The sequence below is a fragment of the Alternaria infectoria genome, assembly GCF_024043175.1.
Source record: "Alternaria infectoria strain BMP 0036 chromosome Unknown scaffold_34, whole genome shotgun sequence".
Lineage (NCBI taxonomy): Eukaryota > Fungi > Ascomycota > Dothideomycetes > Pleosporales > Pleosporaceae > Alternaria > Alternaria infectoria.
This window is the reverse complement of record NW_026250723.1, coordinates 17418-40149: the sequence shown is the minus strand read 5'-3', so window position 1 is coordinate 40149 and position 22732 is coordinate 17418. Positions and strand designations below refer to the sequence as shown.

At 52.2% G+C, this 22732-nt stretch overlaps 8 protein-coding genes across 8 annotated transcripts; 4 read left to right on the top strand and 4 right to left on the bottom strand.

Annotated features, from left to right (window-relative positions):
- Positions 1-668: 668 nt before the first annotated feature.
- Positions 669-3209, top strand: J4E92_010290 (uncharacterized protein; the record flags this gene model as incomplete). The annotated part of the gene is made up of 3 exons (XM_051501629.1): positions 669-867; positions 925-1613; positions 2229-3209. The coding sequence occupies 3 exons, from the start codon at positions 669-671 to the stop codon at positions 3207-3209; spliced, it is 1869 nt and encodes a 622-aa protein (XP_051348100.1).
- A 937-nt stretch (positions 3210-4146) lies between these two features.
- On the bottom strand, positions 4147-4878 carry J4E92_010289 (uncharacterized protein; the record flags this gene model as incomplete). The annotated part of the gene is made up of 1 exon (XM_051501628.1): positions 4147-4878. The coding sequence occupies one exon, from the start codon at positions 4876-4878 to the stop codon at positions 4147-4149; it is 732 nt and encodes a 243-aa protein (XP_051348099.1).
- Positions 4879-5596: 718 nt separating this feature from the next.
- J4E92_010288 (uncharacterized protein) lies at positions 5597-6718 on the bottom strand (the record flags this gene model as incomplete). The annotated part of the gene is made up of 2 exons (XM_051501627.1): positions 5597-6608; positions 6660-6718. 2 exons carry the CDS (start codon positions 6716-6718, stop codon positions 5597-5599), a joined length of 1071 nt encoding a protein of 356 aa, XP_051348098.1.
- Positions 6719-10398: 3680 nt separating this feature from the next.
- J4E92_010287 (uncharacterized protein) lies at positions 10399-12170 on the top strand (the record flags this gene model as incomplete). The annotated part of the gene is made up of 2 exons (XM_051501626.1): positions 10399-10810; positions 10858-12170. 2 exons carry the CDS (start codon positions 10399-10401, stop codon positions 12168-12170), a joined length of 1725 nt encoding a protein of 574 aa, XP_051348097.1.
- A 1659-nt stretch (positions 12171-13829) lies between these two features.
- J4E92_010286 (uncharacterized protein) lies at positions 13830-15293 on the top strand (the record flags this gene model as incomplete). Its single annotated transcript, XM_051501625.1, has 1 exon — positions 13830-15293. One exon carries the CDS (start codon positions 13830-13832, stop codon positions 15291-15293), a length of 1464 nt encoding a protein of 487 aa, XP_051348096.1.
- A 1698-nt stretch (positions 15294-16991) lies between these two features.
- Positions 16992-19044, top strand: J4E92_010285 (uncharacterized protein; the record flags this gene model as incomplete). The annotated part of the gene is made up of 2 exons (XM_051501624.1): positions 16992-17196; positions 17306-19044. 2 exons carry the CDS (start codon positions 16992-16994, stop codon positions 19042-19044), a joined length of 1944 nt encoding a protein of 647 aa, XP_051348095.1.
- A 276-nt stretch (positions 19045-19320) lies between these two features.
- J4E92_010284 (uncharacterized protein) lies at positions 19321-20989 on the bottom strand (the record flags this gene model as incomplete). The annotated part of the gene is made up of 3 exons (XM_051501623.1): positions 19321-20254; positions 20313-20771; positions 20985-20989. 3 exons carry the CDS (start codon positions 20987-20989, stop codon positions 19321-19323), a joined length of 1398 nt encoding a protein of 465 aa, XP_051348094.1.
- Positions 20990-21197: 208 nt separating this feature from the next.
- Positions 21198-22565, bottom strand: J4E92_010283 (uncharacterized protein; the record flags this gene model as incomplete). Its single annotated transcript, XM_051501622.1, has 1 exon — positions 21198-22565. The coding sequence occupies one exon, from the start codon at positions 22563-22565 to the stop codon at positions 21198-21200; it is 1368 nt and encodes a 455-aa protein (XP_051348093.1).
- Positions 22566-22732: the final 167 nt, after the last annotated feature.

Genomic DNA, 22732 nt, shown 5'->3' with positions numbered 1-22732 from the left:
TTCATCGCAGCCATCATCGTCTACACTTGCCAGGCCGCTCGTATCGCCTTCTAGAATGACTGCATAACCATTGTAGTGCGATCTGCCGCATCAATACCCGTGGACGCTTCATTGGTCCAGTCGTCGCCTTCCTCTCTGCTCCTGCCTCCGACAGCCAGCCAGCACGGCACTTTTGACATGGCGCTCACACAGACCCCTGCAAGCTTCGATGAATCTAGCAACCTCGTCTTCGCATCTTTCGCCACTTTGCAACCTACCGAAGTCTTGTATCTGCTAGCATAGGGATAGTCTCGTTGTTTGTGTGAGTCGATGTTTGTTGCCTTCGTTATGATCACGCCTGCGGTCAGCTGCGTAGCGTTTCGACCCATGACGATAGGATGGAAGTATATCTAGCTAGGGAATGTCAGCCTTTTCTGGCTTCTCACATCATCTCTCAAAAAGTCTTTTGCAATTCTCTGCCCATGGCTTCTACATTCTGCTCTTATTGCCACGGGCCAGCAACACTAAGATGCGGCTGCAAACAACGCTACTACTGCAACCAGGATCACCAAAAGGCTGATTGGACAAATCACATGCACACCTGCCACGACATTCGGCTTGAAGCCTTTCTACCGCAAGTTGCCAACGTCATTCAGTCAGCTTCTCTTGCGCTCCTGGAAGCTACAAACATGATGCTGATTACGAAAATTGAACTGGACAATCAGAAGATCGTCGCCTACAAGGGTGTTAACTTTAGCAACAACCCGTTCCCGAAGCTCACTGACAATGTGTTCCCTGATACAGCCACCAAACACGCGGTGCTGTGCTGCAATGCGCGATTCTTACCCCTAGCATATATGCATCTGTTGCTCAAAAAGCTCATCAAGAGTAAGTGGCCCGGCATATGTCTGCGCGCGATTTAATGATAAGCTGACACTTGACCAGCCAAACATGTTGACATTCACGAAGTCATGGTAAAGATCAAGGCAGCATCACGCACCGTTCTTACCCTCGCAGATGACGGTACAGAGAGCGAGAATTGGCCTGAGCACAATATTGCACTGTTACGAATTACCGCCATTGGGAGCCGAAAGCAATGGTACATCAACCTATCCGGTGCTGAGCTCGGGCTCACGCAAGCATTCTTTACCGCTGCCGACTTCGAATCCAAGCACATGCAGGCGCTTTGTTCAGTCTTCGAGTTCGGTAAATCTAGAGAATACATCTGGACTTGCTCAACCATGCCAGGCTGGTTTGCGCACACAGAGCGCATCGGCCTTCAGGCCTCATCACGAATGGAAACAGCACTACTGACCTTCTTGCAGCAGCCTGGAAACGACTTGAGAAATCTTCGTAAGGGGAGCATCGCAGGGTCGACGAGCTGGACACAACCGTTGGTTGACGCTTTGTCTCAGGCTGTTCATGCGTACATCTCCAACTACAACGTCGGTGGACTCATGTCTCAGATCATGCATGAGCCCGCGAGTCTGACGCAAGAAATGACGAGGAGACATTTCCATCACGCTAGCATTCTTGGCGATGCTATGACGGACGAGGAGAAAGCGAACCGTCCTAACGTAGCTTTGGATCTGGCGAGGTTCGAGCAACAACACAAGGGCCCTGGCGTGGATATGGTGATAGGGAGTTTAAGTCTCTTTAGTTAGAGATGCTCACGGTGCATGGCCACGAGTAGCGAACAATTGATGTGAGTTACAAATTCATTTATTGATCAAGATCATACACTGGCTTTCGTCTCTCACATATAGCATTTCCAACGTCTGCTGCATACACAACATTATATTTTAGCAAGTGTACAGTCTTTGAGACAATGTATACTTCTAGCTAGAAAATTCCTCGATCTTTCTTAGAATGCGACGCGAATCGTTACCGCCTCTAGCGCATCTGGAAGCTTCCAAAGGCACGTAACTCACCTTCACCTCGCTATTAGCGTGCGACCGGAAGATATATAGGCCGGCTTCACCTGAAAATCTCGCTGCGCCCACAACAACACAATCACTCACCCACTCCACTCTCGAAGACAACAACGCAACCCAGCCTAGCGTAATCCATGGCGCCAGAAGCACAAGCAGCGGCGTGCGCCGTCTGCGGCGAGCCGGCCAACAGCAGATGCCCCGCCTGCAAGTCGGATACCTCAACGCGCCAGTACTGCGGCAAGGCCTGCCAGGTGAGATATCCCATGTACGAACCGCGTGTGAGATATACACTGACTTCGTACATCATCGATGTAGGTGAAAGATTGGCCCACTCACAAGAAGGCTTGCAAGGACGCTCAGAACGCTCATCTGGAGAAGAAGCTCGCGCGTGTAGCCGAGATCATTCAGCAAGCCTACTACGACTTCCGCGAGAACACCTGGGACACGTCTATCATCAAGATCGAAGATCGAGACGACGCCTTGGTAATATACGACGGCGACGCACTCAAGAAGAAAAGGTATTTCATCAATTTCCCGCACCACCTGATTGCCGATGATCGCACCAAGAAGGCAGTGCTTTGTGCTTTGGTGTGTAATGAGCCCACGGCCTGGATGCACGATATCCTCATCGGTCTTCTTCATGGTAATCCCTGCCCAAAATTAATTCTGTACCATTTTGCTCACGCAAATTTCACAGATCTGAACGTCAAGACCGAAGAAGTCTCCGTGAGCCTGGGCACTGTACCCCGAAAGATCACCGTTCACTACGATCGCGGTGGCGGTGACAACAACTGGCCCAACTACTACCACGACGTCATCCGCATTACATCGAGCAAGACTAAGAAAGAATGGATTATCGATATCAGCGGCGCGCAGTACGGAATCTGTCAAGCCTTCTCGGACTGGGACAAATACGCAAACAAGTACTTTGCAGAGGTGCAGAAGGTGCAGCCTGTTGGCACGAACAAAGCCCGGTTGAAGGAACTTGCAAAGATTCCCGGCAATCCATACCTGAGTTACGGCCTGGTGGGATTGGTAGCAGACCATCTCAACGAAGCGGCGCACAAGTGGCGAGTGGATAGCGGCCTGTCACTAGCGGGCCTTATCGACCTGGACGACGAGAAGTATGCGCAAGCCAGCTCGGAGCTACAACAAATCATGGATGTCGCAGTTCGCACCCACGTCCGGACTCAAGAGTACAAAGCGGAGTTCAAGGCTGCCCAGTCCTACGAGCGAAGGTTCCCTGGTCGAAGCACTGCTATCTGCACGAGCGTCACTCGGTCTTTCTACGCATGAGCTACCACCACTATGACTGGTTGATGCGCCAAATTTGTGGCTACAATCCATGTCAAACAGTCGCTGCTATGATCGCAGGATGGAGGCACAGTGACTCTACGTCCACTGGTATGCACCAGGTAGATGACCGTGGATTCTACATTGCACCAGGATTTTGTCAAGGTGATCTCTTGACGCCAATATAGACATCTTCTCAATCATATCCTCTTTGCCATTCCACTTCATCGTGACACATTGAACGTTATGTGAGGTGCCCCCCATCGGCGTTTCCTATTAGTTGAGAAGACCAAGACTTGATAAGTGACGGCGAAGCGCCATTGAGCCACGTTCTAAGTCGTGACCCTCTTGAGTTGCTGATATGATCACAGTGACACATCAGCGACATTGAGCTGGGATACGGCCTGGCAGCATAGACAGGGTGGAAAAGGCGAGCGCATATCGCTTTGGAAACGTGCTAATTGGCCGCTTGCTTGCACTGGTCAAAACGGTCTTCCCAACACACGCTTCTTCCGCTGTCCAATCTATCGTGACGCATAAAGTACTGGGGGTATTGGGATGACTACATAGGCACATAGGTATCATAAAAAGAGATTTTGAGTTTGATGTAGGCCTCTACCAGTATCCAAAAGCTCGTAAAACAAGAGTGGATGCGATATATCCTGGGCCGGGGAAGCTTTGCCCAACCTTGCCTCGCGGCTCGACATCACCTTGGGGGTATGACTCCCCGTCTCATTAGCCTACTACATGAGGATACTGACCTTGCAAAAGCTGGGTGAGCTGTTATCGACCCACCTCCTAGACTCGTTGATTGAGATCGTCCCAAAGCTCCGATCTAAACCGATAACCGAGTCTGTTGCGGGAAGGGCAGCAACGACATCAAGGACAATACGTGTCCCTGAGCGGGCTTTGAGCTTACGTTGGCGCCGCGCCTTAGTAGCTAGTGCTTGATCTGGTAAGCTTTGTCGTCCACAATATTGGAAAGCAGGAACGTGTTCAGGTCCTCGCCACCAATGCTAGGGCTACGTGCATCTATCGCGGCGTTGATCTCCTCGGTATCAAGATAGACGTCGTTGACTGTAGTCACCGCATATATGCAGGATGTTACGACGTGTCGCCAGTTCGCCGTGATGAATTTGAACGGGAAGAGACAGTGGTCCAGTACCAGACGCCATAACTTGAGCTGGAGCCGAGCAAGATATTTTGAATGCTTTTGATAGGCAGGGTATGTCTTTTCGAATGTTTGCATAAAGTCAGCAAGGGCAAACCTTGCGCTGGTATCGATGAGCAGTTTTGACACTGGTGGGAGTAGCTGCTTGATACCCTTCATCGATGCACCAAAGCACATCGATAGCTGGTTCAACATACCAGGCTGTTTGATACCCGCTTGTACGGCGCTCAGGTACAAGACTACAGCAGCGAACTGTTCATGTTTCGCATCCACCCAGATATGCTGATGGTCAACGCAGGTGGTCAATCCGTCCGTAATGCCGTTGATAGTGGTCCGAGAGAAACCCATATCTTTTGCGACATCAACAACATCCTCGAGAAGGCCTTCCAATCGCCTTTTATCGTTGACCCGGTACGCAGCAATATCTTCGGGCGTGCTAGGCACGAAGAAGTGCTTCGAGGACGTTACCACTGCGATGTCGCACTCACGAGCGCGCATCATCACCGGCACGTGGGATTGATGGAATGGCGGAAAGTTGGGCAAGATGAGCTCAGTCAGTTTTGAAGTACGATATTCGATCTGGCCAGATTGGATCATCTTTTGACGTTCGCATAGAGTACACGCGAAGGCGGTGAAGTTTGTGATGGGCGTCGTACAGTTCCTTCTGCATAATGATACCTGCTCAGTGTGAACGGTATGGCCACATACTAGGCGATGTAGGTGTGATGCGCCGCTATAGCAAGGCTCGGTGTAATCCTTGATGCTCATGCGGAGCGTCGTTAAGTGAAGACGTCGATGATCTTTCTCTAGCGTTTTCTCATGTTCTGCGACTGCGCGACGCAGTTCTTTACGAGACCCTGTATCTTCCATGGTGAAGAGCTGAAAGATACCCGAGGCAGATCTCGTGATTGGGGGAGGTGTGAAATGTGGATTTGCTTTAGGACTATTTATCACCACGCTTTCCCTCGGTACCTCAACAGCGTTAATATAGCATAGTGATGATTTACGCTAGGTCTCGTTGTGAAGGCTGGTTATCGCGCGTGCTGATAGCCCGTTATCAAATCGTAGCAGTAGCAACGACCTCCAGCATTGATGCAATAAGACTCCTTACGCACTTGGATGGAACGGTCATGTGATGCTCGTTTTGATGTAAATAGTCTTAATACATTGTATACATTACTCAATATCTACAAAGTCATACAGTCTTTCTCTTTTTCGTCTAGTAGTGACCCTTCTTGGCCTTGATGCCCTTGAGGAAGCCAGCGTAGGCAGGCTTCTTCATGTAGTTGTCGTCCCAGAGAAGAGCAGCACCCTCGTTCTCAAAGACACCAGGGATCCAAGAGTACTTGTCGGAAATACCCCAGACAGTCATACCAATGCATCGCTTGACGTTCATGCACGACTTGGCGACACGCTCAAAAGCATCGGCCTGGACCTGGAGTTTCTCGGGAGTGGCGGGTGTGAGCATGCGGAGATCGATTTCGGTGTAGACGACGTCAACGCCGAGGTCAGCAGTCGCGCGGAGGGCAGCCTCAAGTGTTGCTTGATCGGGAGCGGCACCAGGAGCGCTAGGGGTGGGCTCGCTGGCAAGATGGGCCTGGTAGCCAACGCCGTCGATGCGGACGCCGTACGACTTGATGAGCTTGACGATACGCTGAGCACCCTGGGTCTTCTCCGCGTTGTACTCGAGGTTGTAGTCGTTGTAGAAGAGGTCAGCCTTGCCGCGGTACTTGTTGGCGAAGCGGAAAGCGATGGGAAGGAAGGCATCGCCGATGGTGTCGTACCAGACGCTGGAGCGGTAGGTACCGTTCTCGTTCAAGGCCTCGTTGACTACGTCCCAGCGTGTGCAAACGCTCTTGTAGCGGGTCATGACGGTCTTGATGTGGTCCTCCATGATGCCAATGAGGGTCTTGTTGTCGAAGCCGCCCTCAGATACCCAAGCAGGCAGCTGAGAGTGCCAGACCAAAGTGTGGCAGTGGACCTCAAGCTTGTTCGCCTTGGCGTATGCCGCGTAACGGTCGGCATCCGCGAAGGTGTAGTTGCCCTGGTTTGGATGAACAGACTCAAACTTCATTGCGTTCTCGGGAGTGAAGGAGTTGAAGTCGGCCTTGATGATCTCGCCTTCGCGGGTCTCGTTGCGGAGGGTCAGGGCTGTGCCGATGAATTCCCTTCCTGCCTTCTTCATGGCCTTGTAGAGACTGTCCTCCTTGGGCTTGCCATGGCCGTATGTACTATCTCAATGTTAGCTGGCTACAATGGTGGCGGGAATGCGGATGACTTACGGGCTGGCAACAGCGGAGCTGGCAATCGCCAGACTGGCGACGATGCTGGAGAAACGCATGGTGATTGAGACTTGGAGTGTTGACTGATTCGAGGTTGTCTACCACGGATACCCTTAAAGACACGGCGAGCCTGTCATCCTATATATTCTTCGACGGTTATTCTAGAAGTCTAGCGTATGCATGCTCAATCAATCTACCCGCTCTCGCGGTTCATCTTCACCCCAGTCGTTTTGTTTAACCGGGCTCGTGGCTCATGTGCGAACTTGTCCTTCGCCGCTGTAAGTCCTTTGGCCTGGCTGCATGGCGCCACCTGCTTGCGGGTTGCGGAGTTTCTCCAGACTAATCCACAAATCAACCGGCTTGGACCTCGGGATCATCGGGGTCTGGTCCTACTTCTGGGGTAGACGTTCTGGGCGCCAGCGGCCATTGCCTAAGCGAAATGCACATCCGGGGTAGACAGGCACGTGAGATGCAGGTCCCACTCATGTCGACAACGCAGGTGCAGATACGGCTGCGTTGATGGAGACTGACCGGTTAATGTCAAGTAATCCTCAGCCTCAAGCGCTCACTCCATCCATCCGAGGGTCTGATGCACTTGTCGGCGGTGGTGGTGATGATGATGGTCGAAGAGATGGCAGAAATGAGGGGAAGATGCCTGGTTGCTGGGTTTGGCCGCTCAGGGTCCGCGCTCACGGTTGATTGACGACCCACAACACCGTAAACTGCGATCAACATGCACATCAATATATCGCGCATTCAATCGACGTCAATCCAACATTCTGTTTATTATTATCTTTCCTCCCTTACGTCGCATCAATCATTGCATTCTCTGTCCCCTAACCTTACACTCCAGTTCTCCGGCAGATCTCATTAAACTCGATGACGACAGGAGAAGCCGTGGAGATTTAGCCCACCCGTAAAGCCACGAACCACATGGGCATCGTTTCCTTTTTTAGCGCGAATGTTTACTTGTGCGTGTCCCGCCCCAATGACCAAGATCGCACTTTAGCCATTTTAACCGGCGCCGCATCAACTTCCTCAGAGCGCATTCTGGGCGTCTCTTCAGTAAAATGACACCGATGACATTGAGTTTGCCTCAATCAAGGGAACTTGGTCGAGTGCCAGGTGCGGAAGAGTCCGTAGAAGTGGCAACCGGAGTGATGGGGCCGAAATCAGTGCCATGACTCGACGCGCGTCGCCCCGTGACAATGCGGGCAGAACGCTCATCAACACCATCCATCTCATCACCTCTCAGTTCGTTTATATATGATTTCCAGCTAAGCATACCGCGTTGTACGATATCCAGAGAGCCTACGATCGAAGAGTGTCCTACCGGGATTAATCCAGCTGGTGTTTGTTCCACACATTGAATACCCACAACGCCTTCTCAGATACTCGTTATGAGAAGTGTTGGAATCCTCTGCGATCAGAATACGTCTGCTCTATGATCTGGATCACATCGCTGTTCACTTCCATGAAGCTTCAAAGATCCGGACACGACATGTATGTCGAATTCCAAGTATCAGCAGACGTGCTGTAACGCATAAATTGCTGGAGCCGCCCCAAAAACGACAGAAGGGAACAAATTGTTCGTGTTGACGGCTACCGACACGGACATGGATTTATAGCGGACTCTACACCAGTCACAGTACCGATGGGTGTTGAGGATGAAGGAAAATGGTACTCACGTTTACAGTACCGCTGCACACAGCCGGAGCAACTCGGCAGCGACTGTGAATGGCATGATCGGTCGCGTCGCTTTGTGGATCCTCATGTGGAGCATTTTACTTATTCAACTCCACAATCGTCCTTCATTTCTACTTGTATCTCGAGTTTGTTACTCCTGGCTAGTCTTCAATCGACGATTTGTCACCAAGCTTCTTGGCCGAGAAGAGACCCTTCAATGTCACGAATTGGTTAGTATCAGTATTGCCACAATGTTTCTTGGTCTTTCTCTTTTACGACGAAGAAATGATCTACAGAAATTAGCTACAGCGCAGCCTCAATAAGAACGGCACTGGGCGCCGCAGCCATTTACATCATGTAGGCACACCACCCGACACCTTCGCCTTCACGAACCAGTTATCTGTATCGGCAAAGCACTGAGTCATGCTATCGAAGCCCATCTTCGTTTCCATCTCCCCTGATCACCGAAATGCTCCACGCCGAACCGTGTCGGTGGAGGCAATGTGACACTCTCAAGAGTTTCGTCTCAACATGACTCTTCTCCGACTTACCATGTCCGGGCTGCGCATGCGGTCCCATGCCATCAACTTGGTGGACTGAAGATGCAGTTTACAAACAATACATCTGCATTAGACGTCCCGCGAGCAAAGTTGACAAAAAGAGCCGCGATAATACGGAAGGTTTTGGTACATCTTCTGAGTCAGGTACTTGGAGCCTGATCTCGAGCCTTGGTAGATCAAGGCCTGCGTTCTCATTTGGGCTAGATGACCAAATGGAAAGGCCACAGTCTTTCGGTGACAAGACTACGAACTACAGCACGCCGCATCCAATGCGACATAACGAGGAGGCCTCCGTTTGCTGATCGGCAATGCCGAGGTGTCACGGGTGAGTTGGAGGATGCAAAAAGGAGAGACGTGAAGTCAAGTGTCTTCACATCATGAGAAGATGCCCAAGATGCACTTCAGGACAATGAGGGCTGAGAGCTGAGGTCGAGTGGCGGTTTATGACACACATCAGTAATCATGTAGGGAACTGAACTTGCTAAAATCTCCATGCACCTACTCAAGGTCAGGCCTTCATGCGTGATGCGGACTCTCGTAACGCCAAAGGTCGGTGAACGTAGGTTACGAGCCCGTTGAGTATAACGCGACGCGACAGACCTCATCTTATCGGACTGGAAATTATTGCCTTCCAATCACAGTGCGTCGTCAAAAAATGATGCGCGACCACGGTACCCACCACCTCCGGTCTCATCGAAAATCCATCGAGGCTCGAACACGCAAAGACAGGGAGAGGCGAACTTGGGCATGTACCCCGACTATGAGGTTGGGCACACGATCGACGGAGTTATCAGAGAAGCGAGCGAGATTTGCATACGCGAAACATGTCCCCGAAAGACGCTAGTGAGTCGGCAAGTGCTGATTGGCTCGATGGACGGGACAGCGCGTGGCTGAACAACGTTCCGACGTCAACGGTCCGAATTAACATTTTCCTTCGCCGCAAAAGGCCCGTCCTGTCAGGAGAATTGCGACACGAACAGCAAGATTCCTTGAATCTAAGATGAGGGCGACTCGCGGATGTCAACAAACCAAGGCCTGCGCCTGCACCTACGCTGTGACGTCACCACTCTACGCAGAGCATCGGCGGTCGCCGGACTACTTTGAAGATGGAGACGAGTGTGTTCGTTGCGTACCGTGGAGTAACAGAACGAGATGAAGCTGTGGAGAAGCGCATGTGTCTCGTCGCCCAGGTACCGACCATTCTGAGACTCTAGGTAGTATGTACCCGAAGTACATCATGACGGACCAATCCAATAGGGTTCTTTTCCTTACCCGAGTTTTCAGGTCTGCAGGTGTCGTCAACGCCCGATCCCCATAGCCTAGGTGCCCATGCCCAAGCTTAGCAGATCATCCCCTTGTTAATGCGTCCCTGCAATCCATATCAGGGACAGTCATGGCTGACGCCAAAAATACCCGTGCGAGGTTGACGCTGTCACAAATACACAACACCAGATCTTACATTTTTGGAGGACATCCATCGTTACCAAGGGACGATGGCTTGCGCAAACGGCTCCAAGCCGTTGCTCCTGCCTTGGGCAAACAACACTGTCTCCGCTGACGGCACTGTCCTCACCAGAGGCATTTCTTTCGCTATCGGCACTCCTCCGCAACCCTTTTCCTTGACGCCATCAACGCTTTCCGACAATCTCTTCATTAATAATGCAGCGGAGTGCGTGGCAGCTACGAACACCAGCTGCATTGGCCAACTCGGTGGCATCTACGATAGTGCAACTTCGACTACGTTCAAAGAGGTAGACTACGCGACATGGACAGGCAGCAGAGAGTCTGTTGATCTAGCATACGCGAGCTCTTACATCTTCTTCGACGATGCTGCAGCTTTTGGTCTCAAGCCGGATGCGAACAAGTTCGCGACCTTTCCCATGTATACCAATGGCTCCACTGATAGTAAGTCCTTGAGAAAATTGGGTCGTTACAGCACTGACGCGTCGTAGCAAGCGCAGACGCGCTCATGAAGAACGAGCCAAGCTATCGAGCAACTCTGCCTCTGGGAATGGACTCGAGCTTCTTGAACTACCTCGTGGACGCCGGCCAAGCTTCTTCCCGAACGTATGGACTATGGGCCGGATCAGAATCTGAAGAAGCACCTCAAGATGGCTTGATAGTCGTTGGCGGCTACGACGAAAGCCGCCTGAAGAGTGCAGCCACTACCTTTCCTATGTTTTCCGACTGTCCAACATGCGCTATTCTTACGGCTATCACGTACGATGTTGGCGGTAAGAGCACCACGCTCTTCGCTGACGCAAAGGATACTCTTGTCGTACATCTAGACCCTTTCTCATCTGACATTAGACTGCCAGCTGCGATGTTGGACAACCTTGCAGCGGCGGAGACTACTGCCTTTTGGAACGAAACCTCGCGTCACTTCGAGCTTCCTACCGACCCAGCTCCTGCAGGCACCATCACCGTCACGCTGTCGGACATGGGCACCCCGGGCGGCGACGCATCCAAACCCTCAGTCGCAACTTACAAGTCAGTCATTCCTGCAGCTGAGCTCTACAGTCGGCCCCGAGCATACAATGCCGCTGGGCTGTACGAAGTGGATAATGCGACAGTCTTCAACATGGCCGTGACGAACCAAACCGGTCCTAGCACTATGACTATCGGAACCTTGGGCCTACCCTTCTTCACGCAAAACTACCTCATCGTCGATCCCGACGCGCAAAACTTCCAGCTCGCACCTGCAGTCGTCACAGCAGCCGACCCCAAAGGCGCCGATGCGAAGGTCAAGCAAGTGTGTCGCGTCTTGCCAGGCGCAAAGGCAAAGACTCAAATCGGCCCTATAGTTGGAGCAGCGATCGGGGGCATAGTTGGTGCACTTCTAATTGTCGCTCTGGTCTGGTGGTTGCGCAGACGCAAGAACAACGCAAACGGCCAACGGCATTCTCGTGGCGAAAGCGACGCACCGACCGCGACATCACAGAACCCAATCGTCCGACGCACGCAAGACCACGTTTCTCTGGACAGTAGCTCCCTCGACCTACCGCGCCAGATGCCTGCTGCACCTCCCTCCGCCATGGTGCTGAGCGACGGAACTACATTCCCATCCCCAATCTCCGGCCGTACAAAGAGCAAGCTCAGCGGCAAACACGAAGACCCTCGAAGGGGTTTGGTCCACGACAGCTTCAAAAAGGTCGACGAAGAGAACGATGGAAGGCTGTTGGATGAAAGACCCATGGGACTGAGCGAGACGATCCATTCACGAGGAACTCTACCGAGGTTGGCAGCGGAGCATACGGTCGAATGATGATAGCGTTCTTGTTATTGCGCATACCCACACCCACACCAGCCTGATTTCCTTTTTGTCCTTACGACATTGTAATACCCCACTGCAGAACAATGAATAGGAATACGGATATTTACAAACACCCTGCCTGTACAATACCTTCGCCGATGAAGCTGGCTTCAACATAATACAAACTACTGCGTCTTGCAAATGAGCTACTGCTGCTACGTTTCTGTATGTCAGCCCGAACGGTCTTGCCACTGTGCTAAACTTGCATGAGCCTTCAGCCCTCAGCCCAAGGCCACCTGTCTAGGTATGCACGCTGACTCTGAGCTTTGACTGTGGCGAGCTGTGGTCGAAATTATTATCAGTCACCTCGTAGATGCCCAATATGCACACCAAAGGTAGCTCGCGAAAAGACTTCAGCCTCGAGCGCGAAGCTCAGATATTTGGTGGATGCCGATGATGATGCACGGAAGCCTTTCCGCGACAAGCCTCACCCCTTTGGACACATGCGCTAGTTCAGAAACGCTTAGCGCAGCCCCGCAGAATCCGGAAGAGCCGCCTCCCAACCTCGTGGAAGGCGCAACATAGTTTGCTACACGATGCGTCCAGCCTCGGCTTCCCACCATCGAGAATCCGTCTTCGATGGATCTTGTGCGTTCAGCCCTAAGGAAGCTGTCCTCTTCGTGGCATCGTGCCCTCAGATCAACGACGCATTTACAGATCTTGTCAAACTCGGCAGCCCTCTCCAGCAGGTCGCAATGCACCGCCAACCCCTACTTTACTCATCACGACTACTCGCGAGGGTTCTACTACGTACGCAGATCTGTACCACTAGGTCATTACAGTAACAGTACGCAAGAGAAAGATTCTGGCCTTGCGATGACGTGTGCTACCGGGTTCACGTCGGCAGTGCATTCTAAAAAGAGCACGTTCGAAACTTTCCACGGGCAACTGCAGCATCGAGATATAGTTTCGCCCCCGAAGTCCTCACGCTAGCCCAGCCCCACTACCTCGTGGAAGCGCGTCATTCCGTTTGGTGATCGTGCACCTGCCGTCGGTACGTTCTGGTGAAAGCTGGCATGCCTTGTACAATGGCTTGTGATCGGCGCGGAGTCTGACTTTCACCAGGAAGCAAAGATCTAGAGCATGGATCACGAGATCGGAGGCGTAGCTACGGGACTGACGACCTGCGAAATTTCGGTCGCATATCCAACGAAGCCGCCAATAGCACGTAGAGCACCGAAGAGATGAGCTCAAGTGTTGGAACCGAGATGGCTTGCCATGCTCTTTGAACAGGCGGCACGGGAATTCAATGAGCACGAGTCCTTCCGCGCTCACCTGCGCAATAGGTGTGATGGAAAGATGCGACATAACCTCGCATGTATCTACAACAGTCCTATCCGTTGAATGACCGTTCGTGTGGCAGGCGACCATGTCCTCGCTCGACCGTCAGCAAAGCGTACCCGCATTCGCATGAAACCTACAATGAATGAATGTGTAGAATCATACGGGTGAAACTGCTTGTCGCAGTTGGCTCTCGGGCCATGGCTCTCCACGGTGGAGACTCGATGGAGCAATCAATATTCTTCACAGCACCCCTGAGAGGATAGAAGTACTGCCCACTACAGGATCTGGCAACCTCCACCGACTTTATCCAAGCACTGACCCGTAGTCATGAGCTCAACTGCTCCCTTGGAGGTGTACATCAAGCGAGCGTTAGGAGATCCTACTGCCACTATATTCAGGCCCAGCATTCACATGCCACCGCCATATTTGATCAAGGGGAGGTTCAATTACATCTTGACCTTCCGGGGCTGCTTCAATCCGCCTCATCAAGGACACAAGGAAACATTATGCCACGCCTTCTTTCGAGGTGGGGAGGGTATACACCTGATAGCCGCCATCATCTTCCCTTTGGACGACTATTCCGTAGCCTCGAAGTACAGACGCGGAAAACCGGGCTCAAAGGACCTAGTTCTTACCCTACAAGAGCGTCTTAACCTCATCAACAATAGTGGTCTCCATGGTGGCTGGCACTGGTGTCACCCACGTGGTGAGCCAGGCTCCGAAGCATTCAAGGACCGACTCATATCAGAGGCCGCAACAGATGGCTTCAACATACGGTTCATCACTTTAATTGGACCTGATCACGTTGATCAAGAATATGGGTCCCCCGGATACTGGGGGCCTACTATAGTCGTTGGTACTGGGGATCCAGAACGCACCAGCCTACGCATGGAGACGGAAACGGGACTACGCAAATTGACAGCTTACAACGACTGGCGCACCGAAACACTCGAAGAACTTTTTATCCAGCAGTTGGGAGCTGGCGGTAACTTGACGTGGCTGGAGCAGAAGTTATCAATGCTTTTTCCGCGCGCAATGGCGAACCTTCCGGGCGACCGTACGTACGATGCCATGTCTTGCACAACCACAGCTAATCTTGATCCAGGCGACGAGCGGCTCCAGATGATCAAGGATCGACTACGTACAGGTATCTGGCGCCTTGGACAGACGCGAATGTGTCACCGCTCTACAGGACCACCTACAGAATGGCTGCGTTATGTGCCCACACGCTTCTTCGGTATGACAGGCGGTGTCTGGTTTCTCGGCTACAAAGAGGAACCACTATCATCAACACGACTTCGCCGCGCTCTCGCAGCCTCCAATGATGGAGAACAGCTTAGCAAGTCCATCACGGACGTTGCACTCAGCCCATGGCTACTAGACCGATATGTAAAGTCGCACGCCGCTGATACGACCCCTAAACGCAAACGTCCCGCGGAAGAGGACAAAGGAGCCGAGGCGAAACGCTTGGAGCGAGAAGGACAACAACGCCAGTTCAAGAGGCTAAAGCAACACTTTGCGCGAAACGATAATGCGTACAAAGCCAACCAAAGGAGGGCCTGGCGGGGTCGAGAGATGAGCGATTTTCGTCATTGGAACCGATTGGAATGGCAGGATCGTAGGGATTTTTATAAAGCAGAGCGCGCCATGACTCAGGACTGGAAGACGCTCAAAGATCCAATCAGGAAGGAGAATATCTTGTTTGAGTATTTGGAGAAGATGCTTCAAGAGAGGAAAAAGATTGCGGATGCGCGTGCTAAGGTAGCGGCGCAAAAGCCTGACCATGCATAGATATCCTTCTCGTAAGGATGTAACATTGAATATCATGCTTCATAGTACCCAAATCTCTGTTCTACGGTTTGTAATTGGCACTCTCAGGTGCAATAATGGGATTCGGCATGCGCTACGACGCGATAGGTGTAGAATAAAAAGGCTGACATCGTGGGACTGCTTACATGGATGGCTACACGAAAGAGTGGATGTCGCATTGTGGACGACGGTGATACCTGTGATATAATAAGCCTCGCGGAATGCAACTCTGATTGGTATCGCGATCTACGTTCAGGTTGGTAGACGCAGCGCCGGTCAGATCATGTGGGGCCTGCTTACATAATTCACGTGGCTGGCTTGTGAGCTGGACGCGTCCGACGCGACACTCCTCTTCTCCCCCCATTTCCGCTTTCACCGTCCCCATGTACCTCGAGCATATGCGCATCAAAACCTCGCGACTTCTGTTCAGATCGAGCGTATCAGCTCTCCGTCATGCATCGGGGTTTATCTAAATCAAGGTCCTCATACTGCGATGAGCAGCGTCTCCCTGGGTATCCATGTATGCCTTCAGCGGGCGATACCTGGATGACACAGCCCCACCTCAACAAACCATGCCGTCATCTCCTTCATCAAGCACGATGGAATGACTACGAATCTACCTCATCGGCAAAGGAGGCTCCAGTTGCTACGACACTAGCCAGTAGCTAGGAGCACATGCCAAAATACGGGTTCAGCGGCACCTAAAACTCAACACGAACATCAGCTTTGGCAGATGACAGCGCGCAACGTGTTTGGTGATACCAAATAACCTTTTTCGTACGCGTAGGTCCTCCTGGGTGGCCAGATACTTTTGCATGTACCGAGCAAGTCCGTGTCGTCCTCCACCGGTCGTTTTCACGGTGGCTCAGCTTCCCCGCACTCCCGGAAAGCGCTCTTCGAGCCGTCGCATTGGCACCTATCATTGGCATTGTCAACAATGCGACATCACCTGTAAGCTCCGGCCCGACGCGCTGGGCGTGCTTACATTGGAGTACGTAGATCGACGCTGGACCGTGATCTCGCGTTGCCCCAGGCTCGGCAATGACGATTCTGCCTTGGCTAGACATAGCCTTCCGCTTTACGAGGATGCCCACGCGTTCTCATGCGGTGCCACACATCGCTTTCTTCTATCAAGCCTTGGTGGTACCAAGACTGTGGCAAAGTACATCGCCATACTACACGTGTTGTTCCGCCACCTCGTCGTCGTCTGCTCGCGTAAGCAAAGCAGCCTTGGTCCTACACTACCCACCGGATCTTATACCACTCTCGCAATGAACCAGGATCTAGGATTCACCGTAAACAGCTCCAAGCTTATCTAGAAACTCTGTAAGACACGAAAGGCGAGCATCACCGGTTTTCTCGGAGTCAGCCGGAAATCACGGCGTGGCTGACAGCAAGTCTTGGGCTACTATGACTTGTTCTTTCCAACATGAGACGGCTTTTACCAAGGCGCAGAAAGTGTATACCCAAGGTCTTGGCTTCCGCTGCCTTGGTTCAGCTTCCGGTGGCAGTACAATGGACATGATATAAAGAGATGTACTCGGTCTCGTCACATCCGTTGTACATTCTGCTCATCTCAGTACCGAGAATCCCGTTCTCTCTGTCCTGAGCTGAGCTTGCCTGAAAGCATTGCAAGTGTCTGTTGTGATCACACCGGAGAAAAGCAAGTAAGGCCTCAACATGCGGTACCTCGCAGCCGCCAAGGCATCTACATATGCCTTGCTTTCAGTCTTTTCCTTGATCAGCATCACTTCTGCCTGGCCAACGTACAATCTACACAACTCTCAGCTCGCGAAACGTCAAGGCCCAGGAGATCTTCCTTCACAGGGAGGTCAAACTGAAGAACCAGTCTTCAACGAAGAGTACGACTTCATCGTCGCAGGTGGTACGTTCAACTCTTTGTTCGCAGCGTGAGATCATCGGCAGACGAATCATGTTTGTGGATACTGTCCATAACGTCAGATCATCTCATAGACCTTGCTAACATTAACCAGGAGGAACGGCGGGTCTCGTCTTGGCTAACCGCCTTACTGAGTCTGGACACTTCTCTGTGCTAGTTCTCGAAGCTGGGCCCAGTCCCGAACAAGTTCTGGCATACGAATCGCCGGGAGGCAACCAATTCATCAAAGGCAGCGTAATCGACTGGGGTCTGCTTACCACCCCACAAGAGCATCTGAACAACCGCACCCTCCAGTATCTCCGCGGACGAACTCTCGGTGGCTCGAGCACGACGAACGGTCTTTACTATGCGCGGGGCTCAGCTAGTGTATACGATCATTGGGCCAGATTGGGTAACCCTGGATGGAGCTGGAACGATGTCTACCGCCTGTTCAAGAAGAGTACGAAGTTGAATGCGCCCACCTCGACGGCGGAGCTTTCGGCGTTCAGCCAAGAGTACAAGACGTTCAACGAAGATGCTTATAGCGACGGGCCGCTCCAGCTGGGTTTCCAGGGATACGTTCCACCATCTACCGAAGGATTCGTCGTTGCTTGCAGCGAGGCTGCCGATATCCCCATCGTCGAGGATCTCAACCTCGGAGACGGCGAAGGGGTCAAGCATGGAACGACGACGATGGACAGCATGCTGCGAAGGAGCTCCAGTTACGACAGCTTCTATCAGCAAGCTCGCAACCGAACGAACCTCAAGGTGCTGCATGACGCTCCTGTGACCGGTATCGTCATGAGCAAGCCATCATCGACGAACTCCACTAGCAAGCCGCGTGCCATTGGTGTCAGCTACATCAACCAAATCACTGGTTTCGTAAGCCAAGCCAGAGCGCGAAACGAAGTCATCGTCAGCATGGGTGCCTTCCACTCACCGCAGCTCCTCATGGTCTCAGGTATTGGTCCGGCCGATGAACTCGAGAAGGTTGGCATTACGCCTGTCGTCGTCAATGAGAATGTTGGCCATCATCTCAATGACCACTCAGTCTTCAGCATCATGGCGCGTGCCCAGGACAACGCTTCCACCACGGATATGTCTCGTACACCCCAAAATCTGCGCGCTGCTCAGGAAGCATTCTACCAAAACCTCACCGGCCAATATACTGCTCCTTCCGGTGTCACAAACGGCTTCCAAAAGCTCAGCGAGCAGCAACTACGCGACATCGGCGCTCAGGCTGTCATCGACGCTGGCCTGGCGAACCAGACTCACATCGAGTATCTCTTCGAGAGCGTATGGTACCCATGGATTCCAACACCATACTGGGCGCCGCTATCAAACGACTCCTACATCTCAGTCACCGCATCAAGCATGGTCCAGCTCTCCCGCGGCACAGTCAGCCTCCGCAGTGCCTCCATGTCCGACAGCCCCCTCATCAACAGCAACTACTACGCCGACCCCACCGACAGCGCCATCGGTATCGCTTCATTCAAGTACCTCCGCGCTATCCTTCGCCACCCGGCCTTGTCGCGCTTCACTATCGGTCCGAATTCTGGAGAGGTCAGCCCTGGTCCGGCTGTTGCTGATGACGACGACGAAGCTATCCTAGAGTACATCAAGGCGAATACCATTCCCAACTGGCATGCTACGGGTACGAATCAGATGCTGCCGCAGGAAGATGGTGGTGTTGTGGATAGTAGGCTGAGGGTGTATGGTGTTGATGGGCTGAGAGTTGTTGATTGCAGTATTGTACCGGTACTTCCGGATGCTAATATCTTGGCGAGTATCTATATGGTGGCTGAGAAGGGTAGTGAAATGATTAGGGAAGACTGGGGTGATGCGATGTACTAATGAGCATGGAAGTGAGAGAACATAACGAATGGACTGTAAAAGGAAGTATGCATTGTTTTCACCACTCATTGCTCCTCCTATGCGCATACCTCGTCAGCTGCGGTATTTGTTTCCATGTATGAACCCTTTTATCCACGGCTGAAGAGCCACTCCAATCCTCCAACAACCGTACGTTCAGTTTGCTCGGATCAAAACTATCGCCACTTCAAACTCTCGTAGCCGTCCAATCGAGCGTACAGTAAGCTACCACACGCTTCATAGACACCAAAAACTCTCTTAAATACCACGTGCCCATATCACGATTGCCTCCGCCTCCTTGCGGACGACAGGGTCGTTCGGTACAAGTGACATAGCTCCCCGGATGAGTTCCAGAGCAACGACAGCCTGCGATCTCTCGTTCCAAAGCCGAATGCACGAAGCATGACGGTACATGATCTTCGCCTTCAGCACCGGAGGGCATACCCATGTATAACCCTCTTTCCAATATCCTGGCTCATTACACTTAGCAGATGTTGATAGGCTGACCAGGGCGAGATTCCTGTGGGCTTTTCGAGCTTCCGGTGGCATGGCAACGTTCTTCGGGTCGGGACCCCAGAGCTTGATCATGGCCAGTGCTGAATTGAGTCCAAGTGAGCACTGCAGCGCAGCAATTTGGCCAATCCATGGCTCTCCGCCAACGTTGATGAGCTTTTCCCAGGTGATACCCTCGCGCAAGCGATCGATCTCATGCATGCTGCTTCCCCAAGTGGAGAAAGCCTCCATCAGCCGACCCTCACGATAATATTCGGCACCATAGTCTTTGATCTCCTTCAGGAAGTCGATGACACTGTGTGGATCATTCCATTTTCCCGACATCATCAAGTCTTTCAGTTCCGTTGCCATGTCGGGTGCGACAGGACCATGAATTTCGACGTTTTTGATGCCCCGCATGCTAGCCAGTGGCCCGAGCAAGTCCATTTGAATAGTCTCAGAAAAGAAGTCTGTCAGATCATCCTGGTACCATGGGCCTTCATGAGTGAGCATCGGAGCTATAGTTATGACGAAAGTCGCAGTGTTGGCGAGCTCTGGCATAATAGTTTTTGCCATCTCGAAGCTGTTGCAGAACTTTTCAAGATAACAGCCCAGGATGACTACACTTGCTGGTTGACTGCCATCTGCGTGCCCGTTGACATTCAGACCCGCGGAAGGTATATTGATATCGATAAGTTGCCTGTAATCGGGTGTTAGAAGCTTCAGTCAGTGAAACAGGCAGTCAAATTTAGACTCACTCGTTGAACTCCGCTGCAAGTTGTCCACTCGCAACAACCGGGATGTTTCTGCCAGCGATAACATTGTTGAGGGACAAGTTGTTGGGCGAACTGATCCGAACGAATCTGTTGGTTTTGACCATGACGTCGTAGGCTTCGCGATGAACTTGACTGTTTATACGAAGAATAGCAGAGTCGTTGCACTGCTGAGCGGAGACAAGTTCAGGCTCAAAGCTTCCCTGGGTAAGCAGGTCTTGGGGGATTTCCTGGATCGGATCTGGGGCAGGTCCAAACGAGCAGAGTAGCAAAGTATATACTTTGTTTCTGAGCTCTCCGGGAAGGTCCATGAAGCGAAAGGGCGCATCGGTATCGGCGGTAGCCATATTGGCGTTGGCTGTGGAAGCCGTTGTCGCGACAATTGTGTCGGGGTCGAGTGAGGATTCAGCGTGAGGAGGACGGAGGGTGAAGGCGGGAGACATTCTGTATCTTGGTTTCCCACGTGCGCTCAAGTTGGCTTAGCGCGTAGTAAACAAACTCGGAGTCCGAGCGTGGCGGTGACGCAGCGGGGACTGCCTAAACTGCACGGTGAAGGGAGGAAGACATTGAGTGAGTCGATACTACGTCACCATGTTAACAACGAATCGCATTGCATCAGCCATTGCAGGTGACTGCGGTTATGAAGATTCGAAGCACCGCATGCCCCGGTGCAGGATCGGCAGATGGACTAGACAGAGACGAGAGAATATCACATCAACTTGAAGCGAACACAGTGGCCAAGATTTGAATCCTACATATACGTGTCTACTTTAAGTGGCATACCGCCGTAGACGCGATATCACATACGCCAGTGCGTCTCATAAGCCAGAGCAGGAAATGCGATCGCAGCCCAAGCAGACAGTATACACGTTACATGTTGGTCATCATGTCGACTGTAATGTCGCCGCTGTCAGACATATGAATGCGAACTGAAGCCCGATCGGCATCGAAGTCGCAGCCAGAAGCGATCCATCGGAGTATGGTGCCACGTAATTCCAGGAAAGGTGTGTTGTTAGGCGAGCGTTCGAGGGCACATTCGACTATAGTGAGCGCTCCGTCCGCGTTTCCGATACTACCGTGTAGGAGATAGACCAGCGCTTGTCGGTAAAGAAGCTTCGAGTAACGAGCCCATGACGGGCTCCATGTGCGACCTTCCTGCCAAAAACTTGTCTCCATGCATTCTTGAGCGGCAGTAAAGGTACGCGATGACATGCTGCCAAAGGTGGTTCTAAGCCTTCCAACTTTACCATCCTCCATCGCAACGCTGAACATCGCTAGTATAGCATAGGCATGGTTCAGGCAGCATGAGAACCTTAGTTCAATCATCGCATCGACGAATGAATCTCCTCCCAACAAGACGAGGTTGCTCCAGGATGACGACGCGCGGATACGGCCGATCTCTGTCGAACACGCAGACCACACGCTTGATCCTTCCATGCGGGAGCCATCTTGCCACTTCGCATCTGCGTGTTTCTTAAGGCTTTGGAGTTGGTGAAGCAGTTCAGCAGGATCCGACCATTCATTCTTGCACATGTCCTCCGCCGTCGCAATCGCAAGCTGGGGCGACACGCGACCATGTACACGGACGTTCTTCAAGCCTCGGATGCGGGTCTTGAATGGAGCGAGTAGACTGAGTTGCACCTCTTCCGAGATAAAGGCGTCGAACGAGTCTCTGTAAAGTGAAGTGTGCTCGCCGAGCAGAGGTGCGACGTCCACATCGACTACGAGAGTGTTGTTAAGAGTGCATCGATTGATTTTCTCACAGAACGATGGCAGATCTCTGGCGAGGAGCATGACGCTCATGGGCGGCTCGTGCGAAGGCGCTGGCATCGACAATGTAACTGAGAGGATGTGGCCTTTGAACTGAGAGATATGCAGATCGTTGTGTGTGATGACCGTTACAACACTCTGACGGATGATGTCCATGACTGGTATAGGCGGGAATGCGCGGACAACGACGAAACGGTTCGCCTTCACCATGACGTCGTAGGCTTCAAGATAAACTTGACGACTGGTGAGAAGGATGGCTGTCTCTGCGCGGTGGCCAGCAGATGCAATAGGCACGCCGAGTTTTCTGACTGTCTGCTCGACAGGAGGTCCGAACGAACATAGCAACAGGGTGTAGACTTGATTGCGCAGTTCTCCGGGTAAGTCCATGAAGCGGAAGGGCTGAGTCGAATTGGATATCATGGCTTTTGCGCACCGCTTGAGACGGCGGGCGTGCTTGCGGAACTTCATGATATCAGTTCCGGCGGAGAAGCGAGGAGAGAACGGAAGAAAGAACGACAGGTAATTTCAATTTGGGGTCGTCTGTGGCAGGCTCCCGAGCACGAGCCAAGAGGTCCTAGCTTCCCCAGGCACCAGTATCGAAGATTGTGAAAGGCATTTCAGATCATTTCAGAGAC